At 42.2% G+C, this 24162-nt stretch overlaps 1 protein-coding gene across 1 annotated transcript; it reads right to left on the bottom strand.

Annotated features, from left to right (window-relative positions):
- Positions 1–10152: 10152 nt before the first annotated feature.
- Positions 10153–13826, bottom strand: LOC123911359. Its single transcript, XM_045962767.1, has 3 exons — positions 13451–13826; positions 11295–12268; positions 10153–11205 (listed from the first exon to the last, which is right to left on the bottom strand). The coding sequence occupies exons 2-3, from the start codon at positions 12259–12261 to the stop codon at positions 10292–10294; spliced, it is 1881 nt and encodes a 626-aa protein (XP_045818723.1). The 5' UTR covers positions 12262–12268; positions 13451–13826; the 3' UTR covers positions 10153–10291.
- Between the last annotated feature and the right edge of the window lie 10336 nt (positions 13827–24162).

Below are 24162 nucleotides of genomic sequence, written 5' to 3'. Positions count from 1 at the left end.
GATTTATTTTAAGTGACGAAGGATCTACTATTATCTCACAACAAATCCCTATGTAGCATGAATGTATGGGGAAAAAGCCCTTACCTTAGGCGCTTTACTTCCTAATCGAAGAAACTCTAGAGCCCACGGAATGATGCTCAGAAAACCAAAGCTTGGTGCCTTACGAAATTAGCGAGAAGTAATGAATGGAAAATATTTAATGGGTAAGATAATATGGGGATGGAATATGAAATAGGTGGATTCTATGGACGTTCTTCTCTTTTTAGTTATACTAATTGCACAAATATGGAGTTAAGCATGTAACTTGTGGAAGGTAGGCATGTCACTCAAGGGAAGAATAAATAAATAGAATATGTAGGCTGACTGGAGAGACCAAGTGAGAGTGTGACGTGAATTTCATGGTAAGAGTGAAGGGTTATTCTTGTTTAATTGTAATTAAGACAATTGAAATGGAATCAATATGAGACAATGCACCTGATCAAAACGGTTATGAAGGAAATTAAAGAAATATTTACTTGACATCTATCAATAACTTGGTTGGCAAATAGAAAGCTATATTAAGGAATTATTATAGACTTTATGGTGGAAGAAATAAAAGGATAATCATTGCTTCTTAATAGCCATTTATGGTTAATGAAATCATGGAGCATCTTCTGGCTAACTATCACACTATTCACGTGGGATGTGGGTAGTAAATATGTCTACTGAGCATATTAAGGATGATTCTATTATGACCTAGTCAAATTTGGTTTGGTCACTCTTAATTCTAAAATAGTTAAACAAGAGATAAAACAAGAATTATATTTAATTAAATAATAAATCAATAAATTGTATGTTTAAAATATCAGGGCGTTACATTATTACCCCCTTAAAAGAGTTTCGTCCTCGAAACTAAAAAAAATAAAAAGATAAGTTAGATAGAGTTCTCTCGTTAAATAAAATCATAGGGTAAGAAAATCACTTTCTAAAATAAAAATAAAAATATTCTAACTTGTAAATATAATAAAATATTTATCTATTAAATAAAATTCTTGGGTCTTACATTCTAACCCACCAAAAATTTAGTTTCGTCCACGAAACTAGACAATAAAAAAAAATTTGAGGTAAAATTTCCAAAATTCTTTATGTAAGGTACTCTTTTTTTTTTTTAATACATCGACAAGAGTGTTTAAAAATGAAAAAGTGTTCGCTGCGCACTCTATTGTCAAACAAAGATCAATAACAAAAATTACACATCAAGGAAGGCATACGTCATACTTAATCGCTCCCACCCCAAAAATTTGTCCGAGGATTATTGCTCTGATACCAACTGTAACATCCCGGATTTTCATCCAAGATATTTGTTAAAAATGTTATTTAGTTAGAAAATGTGCTGCTATTTTTTTTTCTTCTTTTTAAAATAAAATGTTTACAAAGAGAATTGGAGTGAAATTCAGAGAAATATAAACTTAATTAAAAATGAATTATAGTTTGAAAAATCGAGCGGAAGAAAATACAACAATGAATTTATTACATAAAATTCTCAATTTACAAAACCCAATTTTTCCCGTTCGTACGCGCTTCAAGCATCACATCACATTCAATCAAAGCTTTCTCCTTGAGTACCTAAAATGTTGGTTGTAAGGGTCAATTTCCTTATCCATATTGAATCATACTCATCACAAGAAAATGTTACAAAATAATAACGAAACACTTCACCTTATAAAAAATGTAATTGTTAGTTTATTATAAAAACTTTTGGTGATACACATATACAAACATAGGCAACATATAATTGTTAAATGACAGTAATAAACAAGGCAACATAATTACACATATTACAAATTGCACGGCAAAATCAAATGAATGAGGAGAAGCAACGATCACAATTTTACTACGGACAACTATACCCTTTCTTTTTTTTTTTTCTTCCTTTTTACGTTGGTTCTTTTATGACTAGGATAATTATCTACTATTGTTAATTTTCTTCATCTCTATATGCAATGCAATGCAACTAAGACAATCCTATATGAGACAATGATCCGGATAAGAAAATCTGCCACACAGGCTAAAAGTAAGTGCTGCCACACAGGCTAAATAATAAGTTCTGCCACACAGGCTAAAAGTAAGTTCTGCCACACAGGCCCTAAAACTTACCACACAGGCTCTAAACAGACTATTCTCTACACATCTATATGATGCATGTCTTAATGTATAATAGATCATTTTATTCAAAAACCAACACACTATCGACATACTCTACGGCCGAGACTATGAATAAATCACATCATCTTATTCTTGCTTATTTATATATATTTTCATTGTTAATTGTTAATTTCATCAAGTGATAAAAAGTAGCAATCATCGAACATAATAATATACACATAATAATACACACATAGCGAACTAGAACATAGTTAAACATGTCAACATATATAGCAAACCAAGTATCACAAACGTGTGTGTGTATATATATATATATTCCGATGCCTAAGCTTATTTGATTATTTAGTGTTATATGAAGTTGATTCTCTGATTTATTTTAAGTGACGAAGGATCTACTATTATCTCACAACAAATCCCTATGTAGCATGAATGTATGGGGAAAAAGCCCTTACCTTAGGCGCTTTACTTCCTAATCGAAGAAACTCTAGAGCCCACGGAATGATGCTCAGAAAACCAAAGCTTGGTGCCTTACGAAATTAGCGAGAAGTAATGAATGGAAAATATTTAATGGGTAAGATAATATGGGGATGGAATATGAAATAGGTGGATTCTATGGACGTTCTTCTCTTTTTAGTTATACTAATTGCACAAATATGGAGTTAAGCATGTAACTTGTGGAAGGTAGGCATGTCACTCAAGGGAAGAATAAATAAATAGAATATGTAGGCTGACTGGAGAGACCAAGTGAGAGTGTGACGTGAATTTCATGGTAAGAGTGAAGGGTTATTCTTGTTTAATTGTAATTAAGACAATTGAAATGGAATCAATATGAGACAATGCACCTGATCAAAACGGTTATGTAGGAAATTAAAGAAATATTTACTTGACATCTATCAATAACTTGGTTGGTGTTCTGGACTAGACTAATGCTAGTCCACCTAGACCCTCACAAAGTCCACATGGCTTGCCCAACCACCTCCATGTCAGCATGGCACAACCTCTCCACCAAGATAGGGTAAAATTACTACTCTACCCACCATCTAAGGGTGATATCTTGGCAGTCCCTCTTAATGGGCCTTGGCTAATCCAGCCCATTAAGAGGACCTTTGGCCCAGAGCTGGGGGCTATAAATACTCTCCCTCATGGGAGAGCAAGGTAGACACTATTCATTATTGCAATTACTCTCTCTCTCTAACTTCTCTCTAGTATCTCTTTTGCTCTCTACCCTTACTGACTTAGGCATCGGAGCACCTGCAGGTACAACCCCCCCCCCCTCCGTGGATCATCTGCTCGGACCTGCTGCCTACCACCTGCTCAACGGACTTCCAGCTGGCCTTCTACCTGTTCTGATCAACAGTTAAGATCAGTGGCGCCGACTGTGGGGATCTGAGTTCTCCCCTTCTTTGTTTCGAGCAAGTAAACCAAAGAACAAAACCAATCAATCACTTTTTCATCATGGCCAGTTCATCTCATTTCAACAATGACGTTGAGGACGCTGCTCCTCCACCTTCTCCCCGTCTGTCTCCAGTTCTCATCACTGACCTCCAGGCCCTCCCAGAGGCAGACCCTAGAGACGGGCAGGAAACTTCCTGGACCTCTGAGGATGGCGACCTGGTCGTCTTGACTGAGAAGCAGACAGGGAAGCGCCCCCAGTCCGAGCAGGGCAAATCAGCAGAGACCGACTTGTCCACTGCTTCAGTTACCAACGCTGAACTAGCAGCACTCATAGCTGCCCTAAAGCAAACCACCGAAGCTCTCCAAGGCCAGAATCGCCGAATGGACGAGCAGAATATGAGACTAGATCGCTTGGAAAGGAATCAGCGACTCTCAAGGAACAACTCTCCCCCGAGGAGAACTCCCACTTCTCAATCCCCTCCTCGTCAGGAAACTGTCAGGCAACGACGACCTGCCCTTGAGAGGATTGAGCAGCCCGGCAAGAAAAGAGACCATGTCTCCCCTCCCCGCGAGGGTATATCTTCTCCAAATATGAAAAAAGGAAAAATTGTGGACCGAACACCTCCTCGTCGTCATTCTCCCTAGGGGCTCAGCTTGATGACCAAACAAGGGCAGCCAGTAAGCCGCAGCCATCACACCGACCAATTCTCTAGGAGCCCAACTCCTGATCGTGAGGGCTCACCTCCCCTAAACTCACATGAGAGCGACGAGGATGACCCCCGCTGCCCTTTATCTCACGACATACTTCAAGCACCCGTTCCAAAGGGATGTGAGCGACCACCTCCTCTCCCAGCTTATGATGGACTTTCTGACCCAGATGAACACATTGCATCAGTCAATGCTACCCTGAACTTCTTGAGGGTCAGTGGAGCAATTAGATGCAGAATATTTCCAACTACTCTTAGAAAGGGAGCTATGGCTTGGTACCACAGCCTAGCTCCTCGCTCCATAACCTCATGGATGGATCTGTCCGACCAATTCCGCAGGCACTTCACTGCTTCCCGCAAGCAACCAAAGACTGAAGCAGTCCTAGACGCCATCTTCCAGGCTGATAATGAATCTCTCCGCAGTTTCATAGAGAGGTTCAACAAGGAAGCCGTCCAGGTAGAAACAACTGATGACATGAAGAAATACCTGCTCCAAAGGGGCCTTAGGCCAAACTCTGACTTTGCAAAAGCCGTTGGCATCGAAAAACCGCGCACCTTTGGCGACCTCCTTCTCAAATCTCAACCCTATATCCAATATGAAGAGCAACAAGCTGCAGATGCTGCCCGTTATGGGCGAGCAGGAAACAGTCAACCTGCTCCTCGTTCAAATGCTGAACAGTCCAGCCGAGGAGGAGGAAGACGAAGAGGCGAAAGGCCTAGGGAACCCCGTGGACCTCCTAGCACGTTCAGCAACTATACTCCCCTTAGCAAAACCCAGGAAAAAATTTGGAAAGAGTGCAACTCAGCTGAGTTCACTAAGGCAGGAATTAAATTTCCAAGACAACAACCCACAAAGCCTGGCCAAGACAAGAGCAGGTACTGCAAGTATCACAAAGGTTACGGCCATCTGACTGACGATTGCATACAACTTAAAGACGCCATTGAAATTCTGATTAGAAATGGGCAAATGAAACAATACGTGAAGAGGAGCAATGCTCCCCGGGCAGAAGCTGCTGAGACCAGCAACCCTGAAGAAGCTGCACCAGAACGATCCGGGCACAAGCCAGTTGCCCTTGCCATCTCCAGAGCTGAAGACTTCTTTGTCCCTGACTACTTGGACGACACCTATGTTGCTCCCACGCTGAGCAAATGGGACGCACTTGCCCACGCTATGGTTATCTCTGGTGGAGGTTTTGACAAACAGACTGTGGGATCCATCAAGAGAAAATTTGAAGAATTGATAGATGGCTCCTCCAACCTGAGCGCAACTCTAGATAAACCGAAAGGGCAATCAAAGCCCTTAGCCTTCTACATGGAAGAGCTGCCCGGTGGAACTGCAAACTCCCAGATACCCCTGCTCATCAGAGTGGACATGGCAAATATGGACGTCCGCAGGGTACTGGTCGACCAAGGAAGCTCCTGTGATATCATGTATTCCCAACTTTTCAAGACTCTGCAACTAGATGAAACCTACCTCACACCTTATTTTGGATCTGATCTCTCCGGATTTAATGGAGCAACAACTAAGCCATGGGGCTATGTAGACCTGCTAGTCACCGTTGGCTCTGAAGAAACTGCAAAAACTATCAAAGTGAAATTCCTGGTAGTAGACTGCCCTTCTCTCTACCAGTGCATCCTGGGCCGAACAGCTATTGCTGATTTAATGGCTGTCCCTTCAACCGCCCACCTCAAGATGAAGTACTATACTCATAAAGGCCAAGTTGCGACACTGCATGGAGACATTGAAGCTGCAAGGAGAGTCTTCAATGCATCCTCCAAAGGAAATGAGTATATCGGGCAGCTCCCCGAGTCCAAGAAGTCCAAAGCAACAACTTCCCTGCCCTTGCCAGAAATCAGCTCCATTGACCTCGACAGCCGCTTTTCCAAACAGGAAAACAAAGATGAAAAGAAGCTCCGCAAGGAGAAGAAGGAAGACGACGAGGCAAGCCAAGAGCACCGTCGTCCAGTTCCAGACGGCGAGTTCGAGCTGATGCCCTTCGGAGAAGACCCGAGCAGGGCAGTGAAGATTGGGACCGGGCTCCCCGAGCTTGCTAGGAAGCAACTTGAAGCCTGCTTGAAGGAAAATGCTGATCTGTTCGCCTGGCACGCTTCCGAGATGCCCGGCTTGGACCCCAACATAGCATGTCACCAGCTGACTATTGATCCCACTGCACTTCCCATTGTACAACGTAGGCGTAGGCAGTCTCCCGAGAAATCGGAGGCTGCAGAAAAATGTGTAAAAGACCTCCTAGAGGCAAATTTTATTTCAGATGCCAGGTATACAACCTGGCTGTCCAACGTTGTACTCGTCAAAAAATCTAATGGAAAATGGAGGATGTGTTGCGACTATACCGATCTTAACAGGGCTTGCCCTAAAGACTCTTATCCCTTACCCTGCATTGATAGACTTGTTGATAATTCTTCTGGCTTTAAATTATTGTCTTTTATGGATGCTTATTCAGGTTATAACCAAATTCCAATGGCAGTAGCAGATAGAGAAAAAACAGCTTTCATGACCGAGTCGGGCAACTATTACTACAACGTAATGCCCTTCGGTCTCAAAAATGCAGGAGCTACATACCAGCGAATGATGAACAAAGTCTTCCGAGGACAAATAGGAGACATGCTCGAGGTATACATGGACGACATGATTGTAAAATCCCCCGAGGAGCTCGACCATGTCGTGCACCTTCGAAAGGTGTTCGAGCAGGCCAGGAAATACAACATGAGGTTCAATCCAGAGAAGTGCACCTTCGGGGTCCGAGCAGGAAAATTCTTGGGGTTTTACCTAACCGAGCGAGGAATTGAAGCCAACCCCGACAAGTGCAGAGCTTTTGCCGAGCTCCCCACTCCGAGCGATAAGAAGTCCATACAAACTCTTAATGGAATGCTAACATCGCTCTCCAGATTTGTATCCAAATCAGCACAACATGCACTTCCCTTTTTCAAACTACTAAAGAAAGAAGCAGTCTTCGAATGGACAGATGAATGCGAGCAAGCTCTCCAACATCTGAAAAAGGCCTTATCAGAGCCACCTGTCCTCTCACGACCAAGTGACGAGGAGGTATTATACCTGTACCTCTCCGTCGCCTCGGAGGCGGTAAGTGCAGCTCTTATTCGTGAGACAAACGAAGGGCAGAAACCAGTATACTTTACAAGCAAAGCCTTGCAGGGTCCTGAACTAAGATACCAACAAATTGAAAAAATAGCCCTTGCACTAGTTTATGCTGCGAGGAGACTAAGACATTATTTCTTGGCTCATACAATTGTGGTCCGAACAGACCAACCAATCAAGTCTTTGCTTGGCCGACCAGATATGGCGGGCAGGATGCTCAAATGGTCCCTCGAACTTTCAGAATTCGACATTCGTTACGAGAGCAGAAAAGCTCTAAAAGCCCAAGTCCTAGCTGACTTCGTCGCAGAGATGACGAGCTCCTCCCCTACAGTGGACGGAGCAGATAAATGGACAATCTTTGTGGACGGAGCATCAAGCGCCACAGGAGCATGTGCAGGCATTATTCTTGAAAATGAGAATGGCTTACTAATCGAAGTATCCCTAACACTATCCTTCCCAACTTCAAACAACCAAGCAGAGTATGAAGCATTCCTCGCTGGACTACGTTTGGCCGAGGACGTACAAGCCAAGGAGATAAAAATCTACACAGATTCGCAACTGGTCGCCTCACAGGTGCTAGGAGAGTACCAGACCAAGAATGATAACCTCTCTGAATATCTAGTGCTAGTAAAGGAAAAGATCACCAAGTTCAATTCTGTTGAAATATTACATGTTCCCCGCGAGCACAACAAAAGGGCAGATATCCTGTCCAAGCTGGCAAGCACAAAAAGGAAGGGCGGAAACAAATCTGTCATCCAAGAGATACTCCCTCGACCAAGCATAGAAAAACAAAGCAAGGTTGTGGACATAAATGTCATTGGCGACAAAGATTGCTGGATGACTCCAGTATACAACTTCCTCGAGCACGGAACTCTCCCTGACGACCAGAAACAAGCAACCATAGTCAGACGAAGAGCCTGCTCCTATGTCATCTTTGATGGAAAATTATACAGGAGAGGATTTTCCATTCCTCTCCTAAAATGTGTGGACGAGGACACAGCAGATTACATCCTGCGTGAAGTCCATGAGGGCATTAACGCCCAGCACTTGGGAGGAAGGTCACTTGCCAGGAAAGCTCTACGAGCAGGGTACTATTGGCCTACTATGCAACAGGACGCCAAAGACCACGTAAAAAAATGTGACAAATGCCAAAGGCATGGGGATATGCACTTAGCTCCCCCTCGAGAACTAAAATCTTTGTCTTCCCCCTGGCCCTTCGCCTGGTGGGGCATGGACTTACTTGGTCCTTTTACCAAAGGACTTTATCAAAATCGCTACCTAATAGTAGCAGTGGACTACTTCACGAAGTGGGTGGAAGCCGAACCCCTCTCCGACATCACATCACTCAGAGTCAAGCGCTTCTTCAAAAGAAATGTGCTAGCTAGATTCGGAATACCACAGGTGGTAGTCACAGACAACGGAACACAGTTTACAGACAAAGATTTTCAAGCATTCCTTGTTGCCCTGGGCATCAAGCAGCACTTCACATCGGTCGAGCACCCCCAAACCAACGGGCAAGCTGAAGCAGCCAACAGAGTAATCCTGAGAGGGTTACGAAGAAGACTCGACCAAAACAAAAAGAAATGGGTCGAAGAGCTTGACAATGTACTCTGGGCCTATCGAACAACCCCACACTCCACAACCGGAGAAACCCCCTTCCGAATGGTATATGGAACGGAGGCAGTTATCCCCGTAGAGATTGGGGAACCATCTCGTCGGACTGAGCAGCCTCTTGACGAGGAGCAAAATGACGAAGCACTTCGAGAGGAGCTTGACCTCGTCGAAGAAATTCGAACAGGAGCTTCTTTAAAGGAGGCCACCCTGAAGCAGAAAATAGCTGCCCGTCATGACACTAAAGTCATCAAAAGAGAATTCGAGGTGGGCAGCCTCGTCCTAAGACGCAATGCAGACTCCCAGGATGGCAAACTTGCACCCAATTGGGAAGGACCATACCGCGTCACTGACAAAACAGAAAATGGTGCATACTATCTCGAGGACCTTCAAGGAAAGAAACTTCTTCGACCTTGGAATGCCCAGAAATTGAAACAATATTACAGCTAAGTTATTGCCACACCAAAAAAGGCTGCTCGCACTTCAGAACACAACGAATCGAGCACCTTAAACAACGGAGGGCACCATGGCACACGTGCTCATCTAAAACCTTAGCAGGGGAACTAATTCACCATAAGGGAAATGGAACTCCTGCTAGACGAGGATAACTCTCAAAACGAGCCCATCGTCCCCGTGCCACGACCTAGCACCCAGCTCGCGATGGGAGGTTCAGGTTGCGAAGAAGGGTACACTAGCGTGCTTGTATTCGCGTAACTTAGAAACAACTCTAAGTGCTTATACAGTTCCCTAAACTGTTTAAGTCAAAACAGAGGAGACTACCCTCAATAAAACATGCTCAGTATCAAGCAGGGGAAACCTCCCCGGCAAAATAACAACGAGCGCAGCATTCATACATGCAAAAATATGATAAGTATACAAAATTGGCATAAAAATAAACAGGCAAAACTTAGCACACCAACTTGCTCGAATGAGCATACCAGCATGCCCAGACGAGCACCTCAATAACGGGGAGAGAAGCTCCCCGCCACGAAGTTTAAACAGCAAATTTCGTTAAGTTTAAAATGGGGACAAGCTCCCCGGCTCAGAAATTAGCATAAAAATTTTGCTAAAAGTAGGGACCAGACCTCCCCGGTTGAAATTTTAAACAACAAAATTTCGTAAAAATTTCTAAGTTAAAGACGAGGAAACATACATGCAAACAGCTATAAACGAGCACAATAATAAACGGGAACACACCCGAAATCGTCATAGAAAGTAAATTGGGATAAAAGCCCACTTGTTCAAATATTACAAACCATGGCACATAGGCCCCAAAAGACTGCTAAAGAAAAATAAGATACAAAGAGCATTAAAACTCCTACTCATCACGATCACCCTCCTCGGTTCCCTCCTCCTCATCTGAAGCCTCCTCGGTTTCCAACCCCTCAGGAACAACGATGCGATCACCTTCGATCCTTCCGTTAACATGCATGCCCTCCACGACTAAATTCAGCTCGGGATTAAGAAACATCATCTGCTGCTTAGCATTCTCAAAAGCATAGACAGCACCTTCAACGCAATCAGCAGATAGCTGAGCAATGGCTCCAACAAGCTCTGCTCGGGTAGTCAAGCCTGCGGCAGCTGGGTGCTCACCCTCGCACGATGCCATAGCTGCAATCAGTCGCTCCACTTCTGCCCGGGCAGCATCTAACTCCTCGGTCCTCATGCGAAGCTCGACCGTCTGATCCCCGAAGATCTTTTTCTTCTCCTCATAATCCGCTTGATCATTTTCTAGGTGGACGATGCGGGACTTAAGCTTCCCAATCCTAACCTGAAATGCATCTCTTTCCTCCTCCAGTCTGTCCCGCTCATCACCGAGCACCAGAGCACTCTCCATCATCCGTATGACTCCGGCCATATCCTGAGCATGTTGTGTCCTCCTCGCATCAGTTTCTTGCTCGAGAATGGCAACCTTCTCAGCATCAGCGATCACAGGAGGGTACATGTCAAAAAATCTGGACACAGTATAACACCGGGGAACAGGAAAGCCGGTCATTTCTCCCATGCCTGTCTCAGGACGATCACCTTCCCTCGCCCTCTTCTGAGGAGGACGCTGAACAGAGGAAGGAGTACCAGAACCACCTCCCCGCGATGAGCACCCTTGCGCAACAGGAGTCCCAAGACGGATTCGCGGAGGACTCTTGGCTGCCACCTTTTTCTTCTTTCCCTTGCCTGACGCTCTTTCATTAACTGCAGCCTTCAACATGCGATCAGCAATAGACTCCATCCTACCTGCAAGAAAAAATAAGACAAGGTCAAAAATAAAGCAAAGACAGATAAAATATTTTAAGAAAAGTAAGTGAAATACGAGCACGTTATACCCAAGCAGATCCTCACTTCCTCGGCATTTCTACATTCAAGGAGTTCCCGGGTATTGATAGACCTCTTGGAGGTCTTCGGGTTCCCATCCTCATCTACAATAATTTCACCCCTCCTGTTCACACACACAGCAGGGGTGAAACCTCCAACAAAATTCTTCAAATCTTCAAAGCTGGCCCTGTCCTCAGCGGATAAATCAGCATCCCTTACCACATACTGGCGAGGATCCTTATGAAAATGGGCATATGTCCAACTTAAAGGAAACTTGGGTTCCATCCTAGTCAAAACCCTCCCGGCGGCATCCCTACGAGCAACCCCGTGCTCATCCAAATCAGGTCTAGGCTCCAACAAATTATCCAGGGCAGCAGAAGACTCTGGTCGGACAATGTAATACCTCTCCTTAAAGTTCCGCACGGAATCAGTGAATAACTTAAAAAGCTTCACGTCATCTTGTTGCTTCAGCGATACCCAATTCTGCCGGGGAACCGCTCGATCTTCACTCCTCGTGGTCTTTCGTTGGACCTTAAAAATTCGGAAGAAAAGGGGAAGAGTAGGTCGAACACCCCTATACCCACAAAGGTGCTCAAAAGCCAAAATAAATGCCCACGAATTTGGATGAAGCTGGGAAGGGGCAACCCTTAATCTCCTAAGTACTCCTATCATAAGAGGACTAAACGACAATCGAAGTCTTAGCTCCTTAAAAACAAGCTCATACATGGCAAAACCATATCTGTCAAAAGAAGAGCACACTCTTTGACCCTCGTCGAGCATATAAACTAGCCAGTTAACCGGATCATTCCTCCTCCTCCGCTCGACCACTGTGTGCAAATTCGGATCATTGGGAGTAAGCACAGAAGCTATCCCCCGGGGCTCAGGACCAACCCAATCCAACTCAGGATCAGTAATCGTATCAAATAATCTGTACCTCACGACCCCTTGACTTTCCACTACCTCCTCGATATCTGACATATGGAACCTGAAAAGCAGTGAAAACAAAGTGAATTCGACAGTCAATCAAATCCACCCTTTCACCGCAATTCAAGTGAAAGAGCGCAGAATAGGACGAGGACGCTGTCCCCAGCCAAAGCCCTTACCAAGTGGCAACACACAAACCGGGGAGGAGGCTCCCCATCACGAATTTTTCACAACAAAAATATTGACATAATTCCAAAGCACGGAGGACCTAAAAATCCGAGCACGGGACGACTAATCCGAGCACGGAGGACCATGCGCCGAGTGCAATAATTCCGAGCATGGAGGAGGATAAATCCGAGCACGATTTTTTTTCCAAAATTATAATTACCCAGATTATTGGTGCTCGGCATGATAGCACAAGAAAGGGTGCTCAACATAACAGTCTTGAGGGTGCTCGACATAATAAAGGTGCTCGGCATAATAGTCTTGTTACTCTAATTACTACAAATAATTTAATACCGAGCAGATTCGAAGAGCACGGCAAATCCTAAAACATGGAAAATTTACTCTAATTTACGCCGAGCAGGCATATTCCGAGCAGAAACTATTATGCCGAGCACGGCAGATCCGAGCGAGGAGATTTGCCAGATTTACTTCCCAATGATTCCGAGCACGGAGGACTATTATGCCGAGCACGGAAGATCCGAGCAGGAGAATTGCCAGATTTACTTCCCAATGATTCCGAACACGGAGGACTGTCAAGCCGAGCACGGCGAATCCGAGCACAGAGATTTTAATTCAACTTTATTACAACTGTCGAGCAGGATTTACCAAATCTGCGTCGAGCAGCCCATATACCGAGCATGATTTCACGGTGTGCTCGGATTCATTTGCACGGATTTAAAGCCCCTATACCGAGCACGATTTCACATGTTACAAAGGGCGCTCCCCTATGCCGAGCACGATTTCACATGTTACAAAGTGCGCTCCCCTATGCGGAGCACGATCACTACTCTTCTTTCCCAAACAAAGGGTGCTCGGATTCACAACTGATACTCCTAAATCTACCCAGAAATCTATACGTCGCTAATCTAGTGCTCGGAAGTTTCATATGGTGCCCGGAAAATTCATCCTACGTTCATCATGTTCTTCATAGCAAAACCCATAAAAACACCCAAACTGAGCAAAAACAACAAAAACTAGATCTAAACAAGCAAATCATAAGAAGAAATTTGAGGAATACCTTGAATTCGAAGAGGATTCAAAGAACGAGATTTGACACTTGAGCAAAGCTCCCAGAGAATCCTAGCAGCAACAAACGAAGAGAGAGAGTGGAATGTGAAAAATAAATCCACTCCCCTCTATTTAAAGAAATTAAAGGCCACTACAGCGAGGGAACGCTTTGATCCAACGGTTTATACACCCCCTCGTAAAAATAAAAAATAAACATATTTCTTCCAACAAGACGTGCTCGTACGCTATCTTCTCCTGCACATCAAACGAGCAACAATTTTTCATGAATTATCTCCTCGTCATCGTGGCGAGCAACAATGCTTCTCGTTGTTACATCTTCGCTATAGCAACGAGCAACAATTCCATCTCGTACAACATCTCCTCGCAGGAGATACGAGCAACGCATACTTCCTCGTAACCTTAATTACGAGCAAGATATTAGACACCCTCGAAAGATCGATTCGAGCAAAACATTGCAAACACCTGCTTCGAGCAAGGCCTTGACGAGCACCTTCCTCGTCCACAATTATTCAAGAGAGGTTGCAAGGAGATTTCCTTCTGCACTTGGGCACACATCTAAAGTCATCACTCCTATGCCTAGGAGCAACGACTTGGGGGGCTCCTGTTCTGGACTAGACTAATGCTAGTCCACCTAGACCCTCACAAAGTCCACATGGCTTGCCCAACCACCTCCATGTCAGCATGGCACAACCTCTCCACCAAGATAGGGTAAAATTACTACTCTACCCACCATCTAAGGGTGATATCTTGGCAGTCCCTCTTAATGGGCCTTGGCTAATCCAGCCCATTAAGAGGACCTTTGGCCCAGAGCTGGGGGCTATAAATACTCTCCCTCATGGGAGAGCAAGGTAGACACTATTCATTATTGCAATTACTCTCTCTCTCTAACTTCTCTCTAGTATCTCTTTTGCTCTCTACCCTTACTGACTTAGGCATCGGAGCACCTGCAGGTACAACCCCCCCCCCTCCGTGGATCATCTGCTCGGACCTGCTGCCTACCACCTGCTCAACGGACTTCCAGCTGGCCTTCTACCTGTTCTGATCAACAGTTAAGATCAGTTGGCAAATAGAAAGCTATATTAAGGAATTATTATAGACTTTATGGTGGAAGAAATAAAAGGATAATCATTGCTTCTTAATAGCCATTTATGGTTAATGAAATCATGGAGCATCTTCTGGCTAACTATCACACTATTCACGTGGGATGTGGGTAGTAAATATGTCTACTGAGCATATTAAGGATGATTCTATTATGACCTAGTCAAATTTGGTTTGGTCACTCTTAATTCTAAAATAGTTAAACAAGAGATAAAACAAGAATTATATTTAATTAAATAATAAATCAATAAAATGTATGTTTAAAATATCGGGGCGTTACACATACCCTGGTTCTAGTGTTTTGGATTGGGCCTAAGCTCAATTTAACATTGAGTTCGGCCCAAAAACACGTTGATCTATTATGCGTTTTCGTTCAACGGACACATAAGCTAACATTTATGTAATAGCCTACATCAAAATAATTGACATTTATTATTAACTATGATTTTTATGCCGTTATACGAACAACTATTAATGGGGAAGATCCTGGATTCGTCCTCACATTTACGGCTTTAGTTCCACTATCCTTCCCATGCAGAAGGACCATGTATGATAATTCTTGCTCTAAACTTTTCACTTCATGCAAAAACTGTCTTGAGTGTCGGAGTATCTTCGGGTACAATTTCCCTTCATTCAACTGTATCGAAAAAGGGTACCACCGGCTACATTCGTTCCGACCAGGTAAGATCAATTAGTTTATCAAAAAAAATTTTAATTTAGTTTTATTAGAAACCAAAGATTCTGAGTTTACAGCGGACAACATTCTTCCGACAAATCAAGCACTATTGAACGGTGTGAATATTATATTCTTTTCTTTTTAAGGTGATTCGAATGATTGATTACGGCAACCCGTGAAGCGGTTTCAAAGTCAGAGTTATGTCCCACAACAAGAAATCGTTGGACATAACATAATCACAAACAAAAAATGAAAAATCTGATAAAGAATATCATTACTCATTACTCACAAAAAAGAAATCCTTATTATTACTCATTCACGAATTTCATTCTAAATCACATAGTTATAGTTTTTCTATTAGATGTTTATACTTAGAAATGATAATTTAATATATTTGATATGACATGACATATGACTTGATGATATAGAATCGTTCAAGTTGATGTTAGATCTAAAGTGTGCATTCTATTCATTCAATGGAAGGCATACACTTTATATAGGAGTTACAACACTTAGTTTATTGGTCAAGTAAGCCAGCTAACATAAGCCTTAGGCCCATAGGTGCGCACAATGTCCATACATCAAAAGTAGTCACTTTTGCAGGGTCGATTATACCTAACATATCCACCCTTAGTCTACACAATAACATCAAAACACAGTACAATAAAAGTAAAAGGAGTTCTACACACTAGTGCAGAAAGGGGATTCCACTACTGGCCAAACGGACTTTCCACTACTGGCCGTGGCCGTAGTGAATGTTGGCGTCGTTGTAAGTCCAGACTTTCCACGTCGGGTCTTTTAATACCCGTCGTGGTATCCTAATTTCTTTTTTAATTATTATTTAAAATTATGGACTTTCCACGTCGGATTTTCCAATTACCCGTAGTGGTATGTATGAGATTCCACGTCGGTTATAATGAATACTAGTAGTGGTATGTATGGTTTCAAATTTTTTTAATATATATCATGGGGATTCCACTACGGGTATTTACACATATCCGTAGTGGTATGTATGATTTTCCAGTTTTTTTATTAAAGAATTGAGGATTCCACTACGGGTATTTACACATATCCGTAGTGGTATGTATGGTTTAATATTTTCAAAATCCTGCATTTTTTTTTTTTAATATTTTAAATCCTTTAATTTTATTAAAAAAATCTAACCCACATGCCAGCAATAACATAACTTGCATTAAGAACTTGACACTAAAAATTCAACAGCATTCAACATCCATAACCAAATTCAACATTCAACATAGTAATAATGTCATTAAAATACAACCATTAAACATCCAAAATACAAATCAAAACATCATAATTAATACTAATTCATTGTAACTTCAGACAAACCTAACTACAAGAAGTACTTAATTCAGCCACTTATTACAAGAAGTACTTAGGAATTTACAAGAGTCAAGGAGCCCAAACAACCAATCACAGTAGCAAAACAAACAAGCACACCAAAAAGTTGCAACCACACACAACACACCATAGTGGAAGAACTCTCTCATTGATTGATCTCCATAGATAATTTGGATTGATCAACATATTTGAATATGCAAAGTAGCAGGGCATCAAAATAAGAAGCAAAAACAGCACACTAGTTAGTGGCAGTGACATTGAATTTGGAAAAATAGGCTAATCTCGCCTACTAATAAATTGATAATGCAATCAAGAGATATCATAAAAAAGGAGTACCTCTCTGCATCTTGTTCCAAGTTGAACAAGTTCCTTCACAATTAAGGGAGCATCAATAAAACTTTTGCAATAATTTGACATTTATGTAAGCAAATATGAAACCTGGTAGACATTATTATCAGGTAAACCATGTTAATTTTTCCTAGCATAAAATTTGAAAGAGAAATGTAAGCAAATGTGTTTGGGAAGACCCTATTTTCTAATTAGTGAAATGGTAAAATCAAAATCAAAGATAGCAAAATTGCCGTAGAACCAACTATTTACTCACCATGTCAGAGCAACCATCATCACCGCAATGGAGACATCCCTCTCTCTTTGGTCCATTGTTGTGTGTGGCTCTTGTAACGACCCATTTTTCGAATTCGTATATTTTATTAAATGTTATTTTATTTATTAATTGGCTTTTATTATTTTAGTGAGCGACGAATAATTATTTAGCCGAGCGTAAGTTATTAGACGCGAGAACCTTTGTTTTGGGCTTAATGGGCGTGAGAGGCAATGGGCCTAAGCCATTTGGGCTTGGTTCATGACTTTTAGGGAGAGGTATTTAAAGAAACCTTGTCATGAGACTTAGCTCATTTCATGACTTTTGCCTTAGAAGCAAGAATAGAGCAAGGGCTAGGGTTTGATCAAGAGAGAAAGCTTGAGCAAGAGAAGGCTAGGAATCATCACCAAACTTAAGGTAAGAGATTAGAATTCATGATTCTTGAGTGGCAAGGAGAGGGGAGATTGTCTATGTCTCCATTTCCGAACTCTCCCACTCAATTTCTTTTAGACTTTTGATTAAGCTTTTGTATGTGAGTGTGATGTTCTTCATCATCACTTTGTATGTGTTAATCACTAGTTTGATTTCATGAAAAATATGCATATGTTTGGATCATGTTGAAAAAGTTTATGAAAGTTGCTTAAAACCCAAGAAATTGGCATGATTTTGATTGTTTGAGGTATTTGGATGTTTGGAAGGGATGATTAATGTTCCTTGATACCATATATGTTTGGAATGGCTGTTTATAAGAATTTATAACATGTTTGGATGAATTTTTGAGTTGATTTAATGTTAAACCGCCTTATTGAAACTCAAGAACAGATATTTTTCTGGTATAGTTCGCTAAGCGACCAGGAGTTCGCTGTAGCGAACATGTTCGCTGAAGCTCGCCAATGCTCGCTATGAGCAGGTGACTTCCTGGTGAGGTTCGCCATGTCTCGCTGAGGCTTCGCTTAGCGAAGGCCTCTGTGACAGCAATTTTTGTTAATGTTTGTAAGTGTATTCAGGCACTTGTAACATGGTTTAAGGGTATCCTTACATGATTGTTGATACATGTTGATACTGTTAATGCTTATTGTTAATCGTTATATGATTGATAAACGTGTATGCAATAAGATGTAGTTCAAAAGTGAGTATGTTCATTATTTGGCATTAATTTGCAATGAGAGAAGAAATGTGTTTGAATTGTGTTTCCGCATTCATAATGAGTAGCTTCGAGCTAGAAATATCATATTGATGATATGTGCAAACATACATGCATTCATGTATATATATATGTTGAATTGGAAACGTGGGTTCCAATAGATTTAAATGGATTTTTGAGTCCATAAGGAAGCCGAGGATCGGATTAGATGAATCCATAAGATCTAGAGCTGCTATCCAGCAGGATATAAAACTGTTTAACTTATCCATGAGGGATATGAAGGTTTGGTAAGTTCCGAACAATCCGGCAAGATGTAAAACTGTTTAACTTATCCATGAGGGGTAAAAGGCAATTGGTACCACATGCATTAGTCGTGTCTAGGGATGACATGACATAGAATGATTGGCATTAGATACATTAGGGTAAATGCGCATATATTTGATAAATGGTATGTGACATTATCTGGTTGAACTGTGTTAAACTTTATTAATTGATAACTGTTTAGTACGACGTTTTGGCGTGAGTTAGAATATGTATGGTAGTTCGAAAGTGTAAGGCCTTTCTTATACTCGTATGATATGCGATTATGTTTTCTAACTCTCTACTTTGTGTTATTTGCTGGACCTTTGGGGGTTCAGATATTCAGGCTGAGGACTGTGCCGACGTTTAGACTGCTGTTATAGCTTGGTGTTGAAGTACCTTTTGGTGAGGAGACTTAGCATAGATTACTCCTCTTAGTACTAGCTTTTGACTAGAGTTTGTAAATAGTAAATGCTCTGGTAATGTAACATCGAGTCGGGGATTACGCTTGGATTTCATCGTATATCGGTGTTACCTTTTGATATGCTAGTTCTTGTATAAGTGACATCCTTAGGGATGAATATGGCTTATGTATATATATATATGTATATATATGCATGCTTGGTTAGTTTGAATCCGCTGTTGCTTTTCATGTTAAATTCCATGACGCTCTGTGTGTATGCTTGTGTTTTAATTACCGCGTGGCACTCTGCCTTTACACTTGTTGAAAAGTTTTTAAAATTACGTTTTTAAGGGTAGTATGGGTTAGGGTGTTACAATAGTGGTATCAGAGCAGGTCGGTTCGTGTGAACCAATTAGGACTTTTCTTTTCCCCGTATGAGCATGTGTAGGGAACACTGTTAGTACTTTCTAACGTCTAGTTGTGATTCGTTCAGGAATCATGGCTGCTGCGAGAACGAATGCCCAGATTGCGGAGGCTTTGGCCGCACTCACCAACATAGTGGTTAGAGATCATCAACCTGGAAGAGAGGTAGAGATGAGGTTGGAAAGGTTCATGAAGCAGAAACCGCCAACATTTACCGGAGGTTACAACCCGGATGGAGCTCACAAGTGGCTGGAGGAACTTGAAATAATTTTTGAAGCAATGGATTGTTCCGAGGAAGGGAAGACAACCCTTGGAACATACGTGTTGCGCGAGGAAGCGAATGTGTGGTGGAAGAACGCCAAGTTGAGGCTAGGACCCGGTGGTATGGCTATACCATGGGCAATGTTTAAAAGAGAATTTTTGGTTAAGTATTTTCCTGTTGATGTGAAGAATAAGAAGGTGGTGGAATTCATGGAGTTGAAACAGGGAAATATGACGGTGGCTGACTATGCCGTCAAGTTTGAGACTTTGTGTGCGTTTAGTCCGCATTACAACACTTTGGAAGCGGAGGACGACAAGTGTGTGAAGTTTGAAAGTGGTCTACGTCCAGACATTAAACATATGATTGGATTTTCACAGATAAGGGACTTTGCGACCCTTGTGAACAAGAGTAGGATTTGTGATGAGGATGGTAGAGCTAAGGTGAACTACTACAAAGCTGTGAACGACCGAAAAGGGAAAGGGCAAGAGCGCGGAAAACCTTATGACAACCGCGGTAAAGGGAATACAAGTGGTGGTAAGAAGCCGGTGAATGGAAGTTGTTACAAATGTGGAGAGCGGGGTCATATGTCGTATGATTGCCCGAAGAGATTGGACAAGTGTTTGAATTGTGGGAAGTTAGGCCACAAAGCCGAAGTGTGTAGGACAAGAGTGTTTTGTTTCAACTGTGGTGAGGAAGGCCACAAGAGTCTGACTTGTAAGAAGCCCAAGAAGGTGATGGGCAAGGTGTTTGCTTTGAGTGGAGAGGATGCTAGCCTTGAGGACAATCTCATTAGAGGTACGTGTTTCATCTATGACACTCCTTTAATTGCGATTATAGATACGGGAGCGACACATTCTTTTATTTCTTTGGATTGTGCGAAGCGTCTTAGTATTCCTTTAACGGATATGACGGGTAGGATGGAAATAGAAACTCCTGCTAATGGTTCAGTGATTACCCGACAAGTATGTCGTAACTGCCCCGTAACCATTTTTGGTAGGCACTTTGGTATGGATTTAGTGTGTATTCCACTTAGTGGTATGGATGTAATTTTTGGTATGAATTGGTTAATCTTCAACCGAATTCATATCAACTGTCGTGAGAAGGCCGTTGTTTTTTCGAAGCCGGAGGAGAACTTGCATTTGATGAGCGGGAAGGAAGTATCGGAAGCGTTGAAAGAACATGCCGAGATGTTCATGATGTTTGCATCATTGAAACTCGAAGGAGGAGTTAAGATAGAAGAGTTACCGATCGTTTGTGAATTCCCAGATGTGTTTCCGGATGATATATCTGACGTGCCTCCAAAGCGAGAGGTAGAGTTTTCTATCGACCTAGTACCTGGAACTAGTCCGATATCGATGGCGCCGTATCGAATGTCAGCGTCTGAGTTGAATGAGTTGAAGAAGCAACTTGAAGAGCTGCTTGAGAAGAGGTTTGTTCGACCGAGTGTTTCGCCATGGGGAGCGCCGGTATTGCTTGTGAAGAAGAAAGATGGAAGCATGAGATTATGTATAGACTATCGTCAGTTGAACAAAGTGACGATCAAGAATAAATATCCACTTCCGAGGATAGATGATTTGATGGATCAACTAGTTGGAGCTTGCGTGTTTAGTAAGATCGATTTGAGATCTGGATACCATCAGATTAGAGTGAAGACGGAAGACATACCTAAGACTGCATTTAGGACGAGGTATGGGCACTACGAGTATTCAGTTATGCCGTTTGGTGTGACCAATGCACCCGGAGTTTTCATGGAGTATATGAACCGAATTTTCCATTCATTTTTGGATAGATTCGTGGTGGTGTTCATCGACGACATTTTGATTTACTCAAAATCCGAGGAAGAGCACGAAGAGCACTTGAGGATTGTTTTGCAAGTCTTGAAGGAGAAGAAGTTGTATGCCAAGTTGTCGAAGTGTGAATTTTGGATGAAAGAGGTGAGTTTCCTAGGGCATATAATTTCAAGTGGAGGAATCGCGGTAGATCCTGCGAAGGTTGAAGCTGTGTCACAGTGGGGAACGCCGGAATCTGTTTCAGAGATTAGAAGTTTCCTTGGTTTAGCCGGTTATTATAGAAGATTCATCGAAGGTTTTTCGAAGTTGGCTTTACCGTTAACCAAGTTGACGAGGAAATATCAAGCGTTTGTTTGGGATGGTATTTGTGAGAAGAGTTTCCAAGAGCTCAAGAGAAGATTGACTACTGCACCCGTGTTGATTTTACCTGATGCCAAAGAGTCGTTCGTCGTGTATTGCGATGCTTCGAAGTTAGGACTTGGCGGAGTGCTTATGCAAGGGGGTAATGTGGTAGCATATGCTTCAAGACAACTGAAGGTTCACGAGAGGAACTATCCAACGCATGATTTGGAGTTAGCCGCAGTGGTGTTTGCTTTGAAAGTGTGGAGACACTACTTGTATGGATCGAGGTTTGAAGTGTTTAGTGATCACAAGAGTCTGAAATACTTATTCGACCAGAAGGAGTTGAATATGAGGCAACGAAGATGGCTCGAATTCTTAAAGGACTACGACTTTGGATTGAGTTATCACCCCGGAAAAGCCAATGTGGTGGCCGATGCATTAAGTAGGAAAACTTTGCATATGTCATCGTTGATGGTGAAAGAGTTAGAGTTGATTGAGGAATTCCGAGACTTGAGTCTTGTGTGTGAGGTTACTTCTTCAAGTGTGAAGCTTGGAATGTTAAGATTGACGAATCCTTTTCTGGAAGATATTAAAGAACGTCAGAAATCGGATAAGAAATTGATGGAGAAAATGGTACTCATCAATGAAGGCAAGGAGACCAATATCAAGATTGACGAAGGTGGAGTCATGAGATTTCACGGAAGAGTTTGTGTACCGGATGTACCCGAATTAAAGAGAATGATCATGGAAGAAGGTCACAGAAGTGGTTTGAGTATTCATCCTGGAGTAACCAAGATGTATCAGGATTTGAGGAAGTTATTTTGGTGGCCGGGAATGAAGAGGCAAATTTCTGAATTTGTTTATTCATGCTTAACTTGTCAGAAATCGAAGATCGAACATCAGAAGCCGTTTGGTTTGTTGCAACCAATGTTTATACCAGAATGGAAATGGGATAGCATTGCAATGGATTTTGTAGGAGGTTTACCGAAGACCAAGAAAAGTAACGAGGTGATTTGGGTAGTGGTAGATCGTCTGACGAAGTGTGCTCACTTCATTGCTATCAGGAAAGGTACTTTGGTGCCTAAGTTGGCCAAGATTTATGTGGAGCAGATTGTGAAGCTACATGGTATTCCAACAAGTATTATTTCGGATAGAGATCCGAGATTTACTTCCAGATTTTGGGAAAGCTTGCAAGAAGCTTTAGGGACGAAGTTGAGGTTGAGTTCAGCGTATCACCCTCAAACAGATGGTCAGTCGGAGAGGACAATACAATCCTTAGAGGACTTGTTAAGAGCTTGTGTTTTGGAGCAAAACGTGAATTGGGATTCTTGTTTGCCGTTGGTAGAGTTTACATACAACAACAGTTACCATTCTAGTATCGGAATGGCACCGTTTGAGGCTTTGTATGGGAGAAGGTGTAGGACACCTCTGTGTTGGTATGAAACTAGAGAAGGTGCAATTCTTGGACCAGAGATTGTACAAGAAACAACAGAGAAGATTCGGATGATTCGAGAGAAGATGAAAGCGTCTCAGAGTAGACAGAAGAGTTATCATGATAAGAGGAGGAAGGACATTGAATTCCAAGAGGGGGATCATGTATTCCTACGAGTTACATCGACTACTGGAGTAGGACGTGCGTTGAAGTCAAGAAAGTTAACATCGAGGTTTATTGGGCCGTTTGAGGTTTTGAAGCGAGTTGGGAAAGTTGCGTATAGGATTGCATTACCGCCATCATTGGCGAATTTGCACGATGTTTTCCATGTATCACAGTTGCGCAAGTATGTGTCTGATCCGACACACGTGATTGAATCGGACGATGTTCAAGTGAGGGATGACTTGACCGTCGAGACTGTGCCTTTGAGAATCGAAGGAAGAGAAGTGAAGAGGTTGAGAAACAAAGAGATTGCATCAGTGAAAGTCGTGTGGGGAGGACCGGCTGGTGAGAATGCAACGTGGGAGTTGGAAAGCAAGATGAGAGATTCGTATCCCGATCTGTTTCTAGGTAATTTCGAGGGCGAAATTCTTTTAAGGGGGGTAGGATTGTAACGACCCATTTTTCGTATTAGTATATTTTATTAAATGTTATTTTATTTATTAATTGGCTTTTATTATTTTAGTGAGCGACGAATAATTATTTAGCCGAGCGTAAGTTATTAGACGCGAGAACCTTTGTTTTGGGCTTAATGGGCGTGAGAGGCAATGGGCCTAAGCCATTTGGGCTTGGTTCATGACTTTTAGGGAGAGGTATTTAAAGAAACCTTGTCATGAGACTTAGCTCATTTCATGACTTTTGCCTTAGA

Source organism: Trifolium pratense, linkage group LG2 (assembly GCF_020283565.1).
Source record: "Trifolium pratense cultivar HEN17-A07 linkage group LG2, ARS_RC_1.1, whole genome shotgun sequence".
In the NCBI taxonomy this organism is placed as follows: domain Eukaryota; kingdom Viridiplantae; phylum Streptophyta; class Magnoliopsida; order Fabales; family Fabaceae; genus Trifolium; species Trifolium pratense.
Note: the sequence above shows the minus strand (reverse complement) of the source record. Positions and strands in the feature narration are given on the sequence as shown.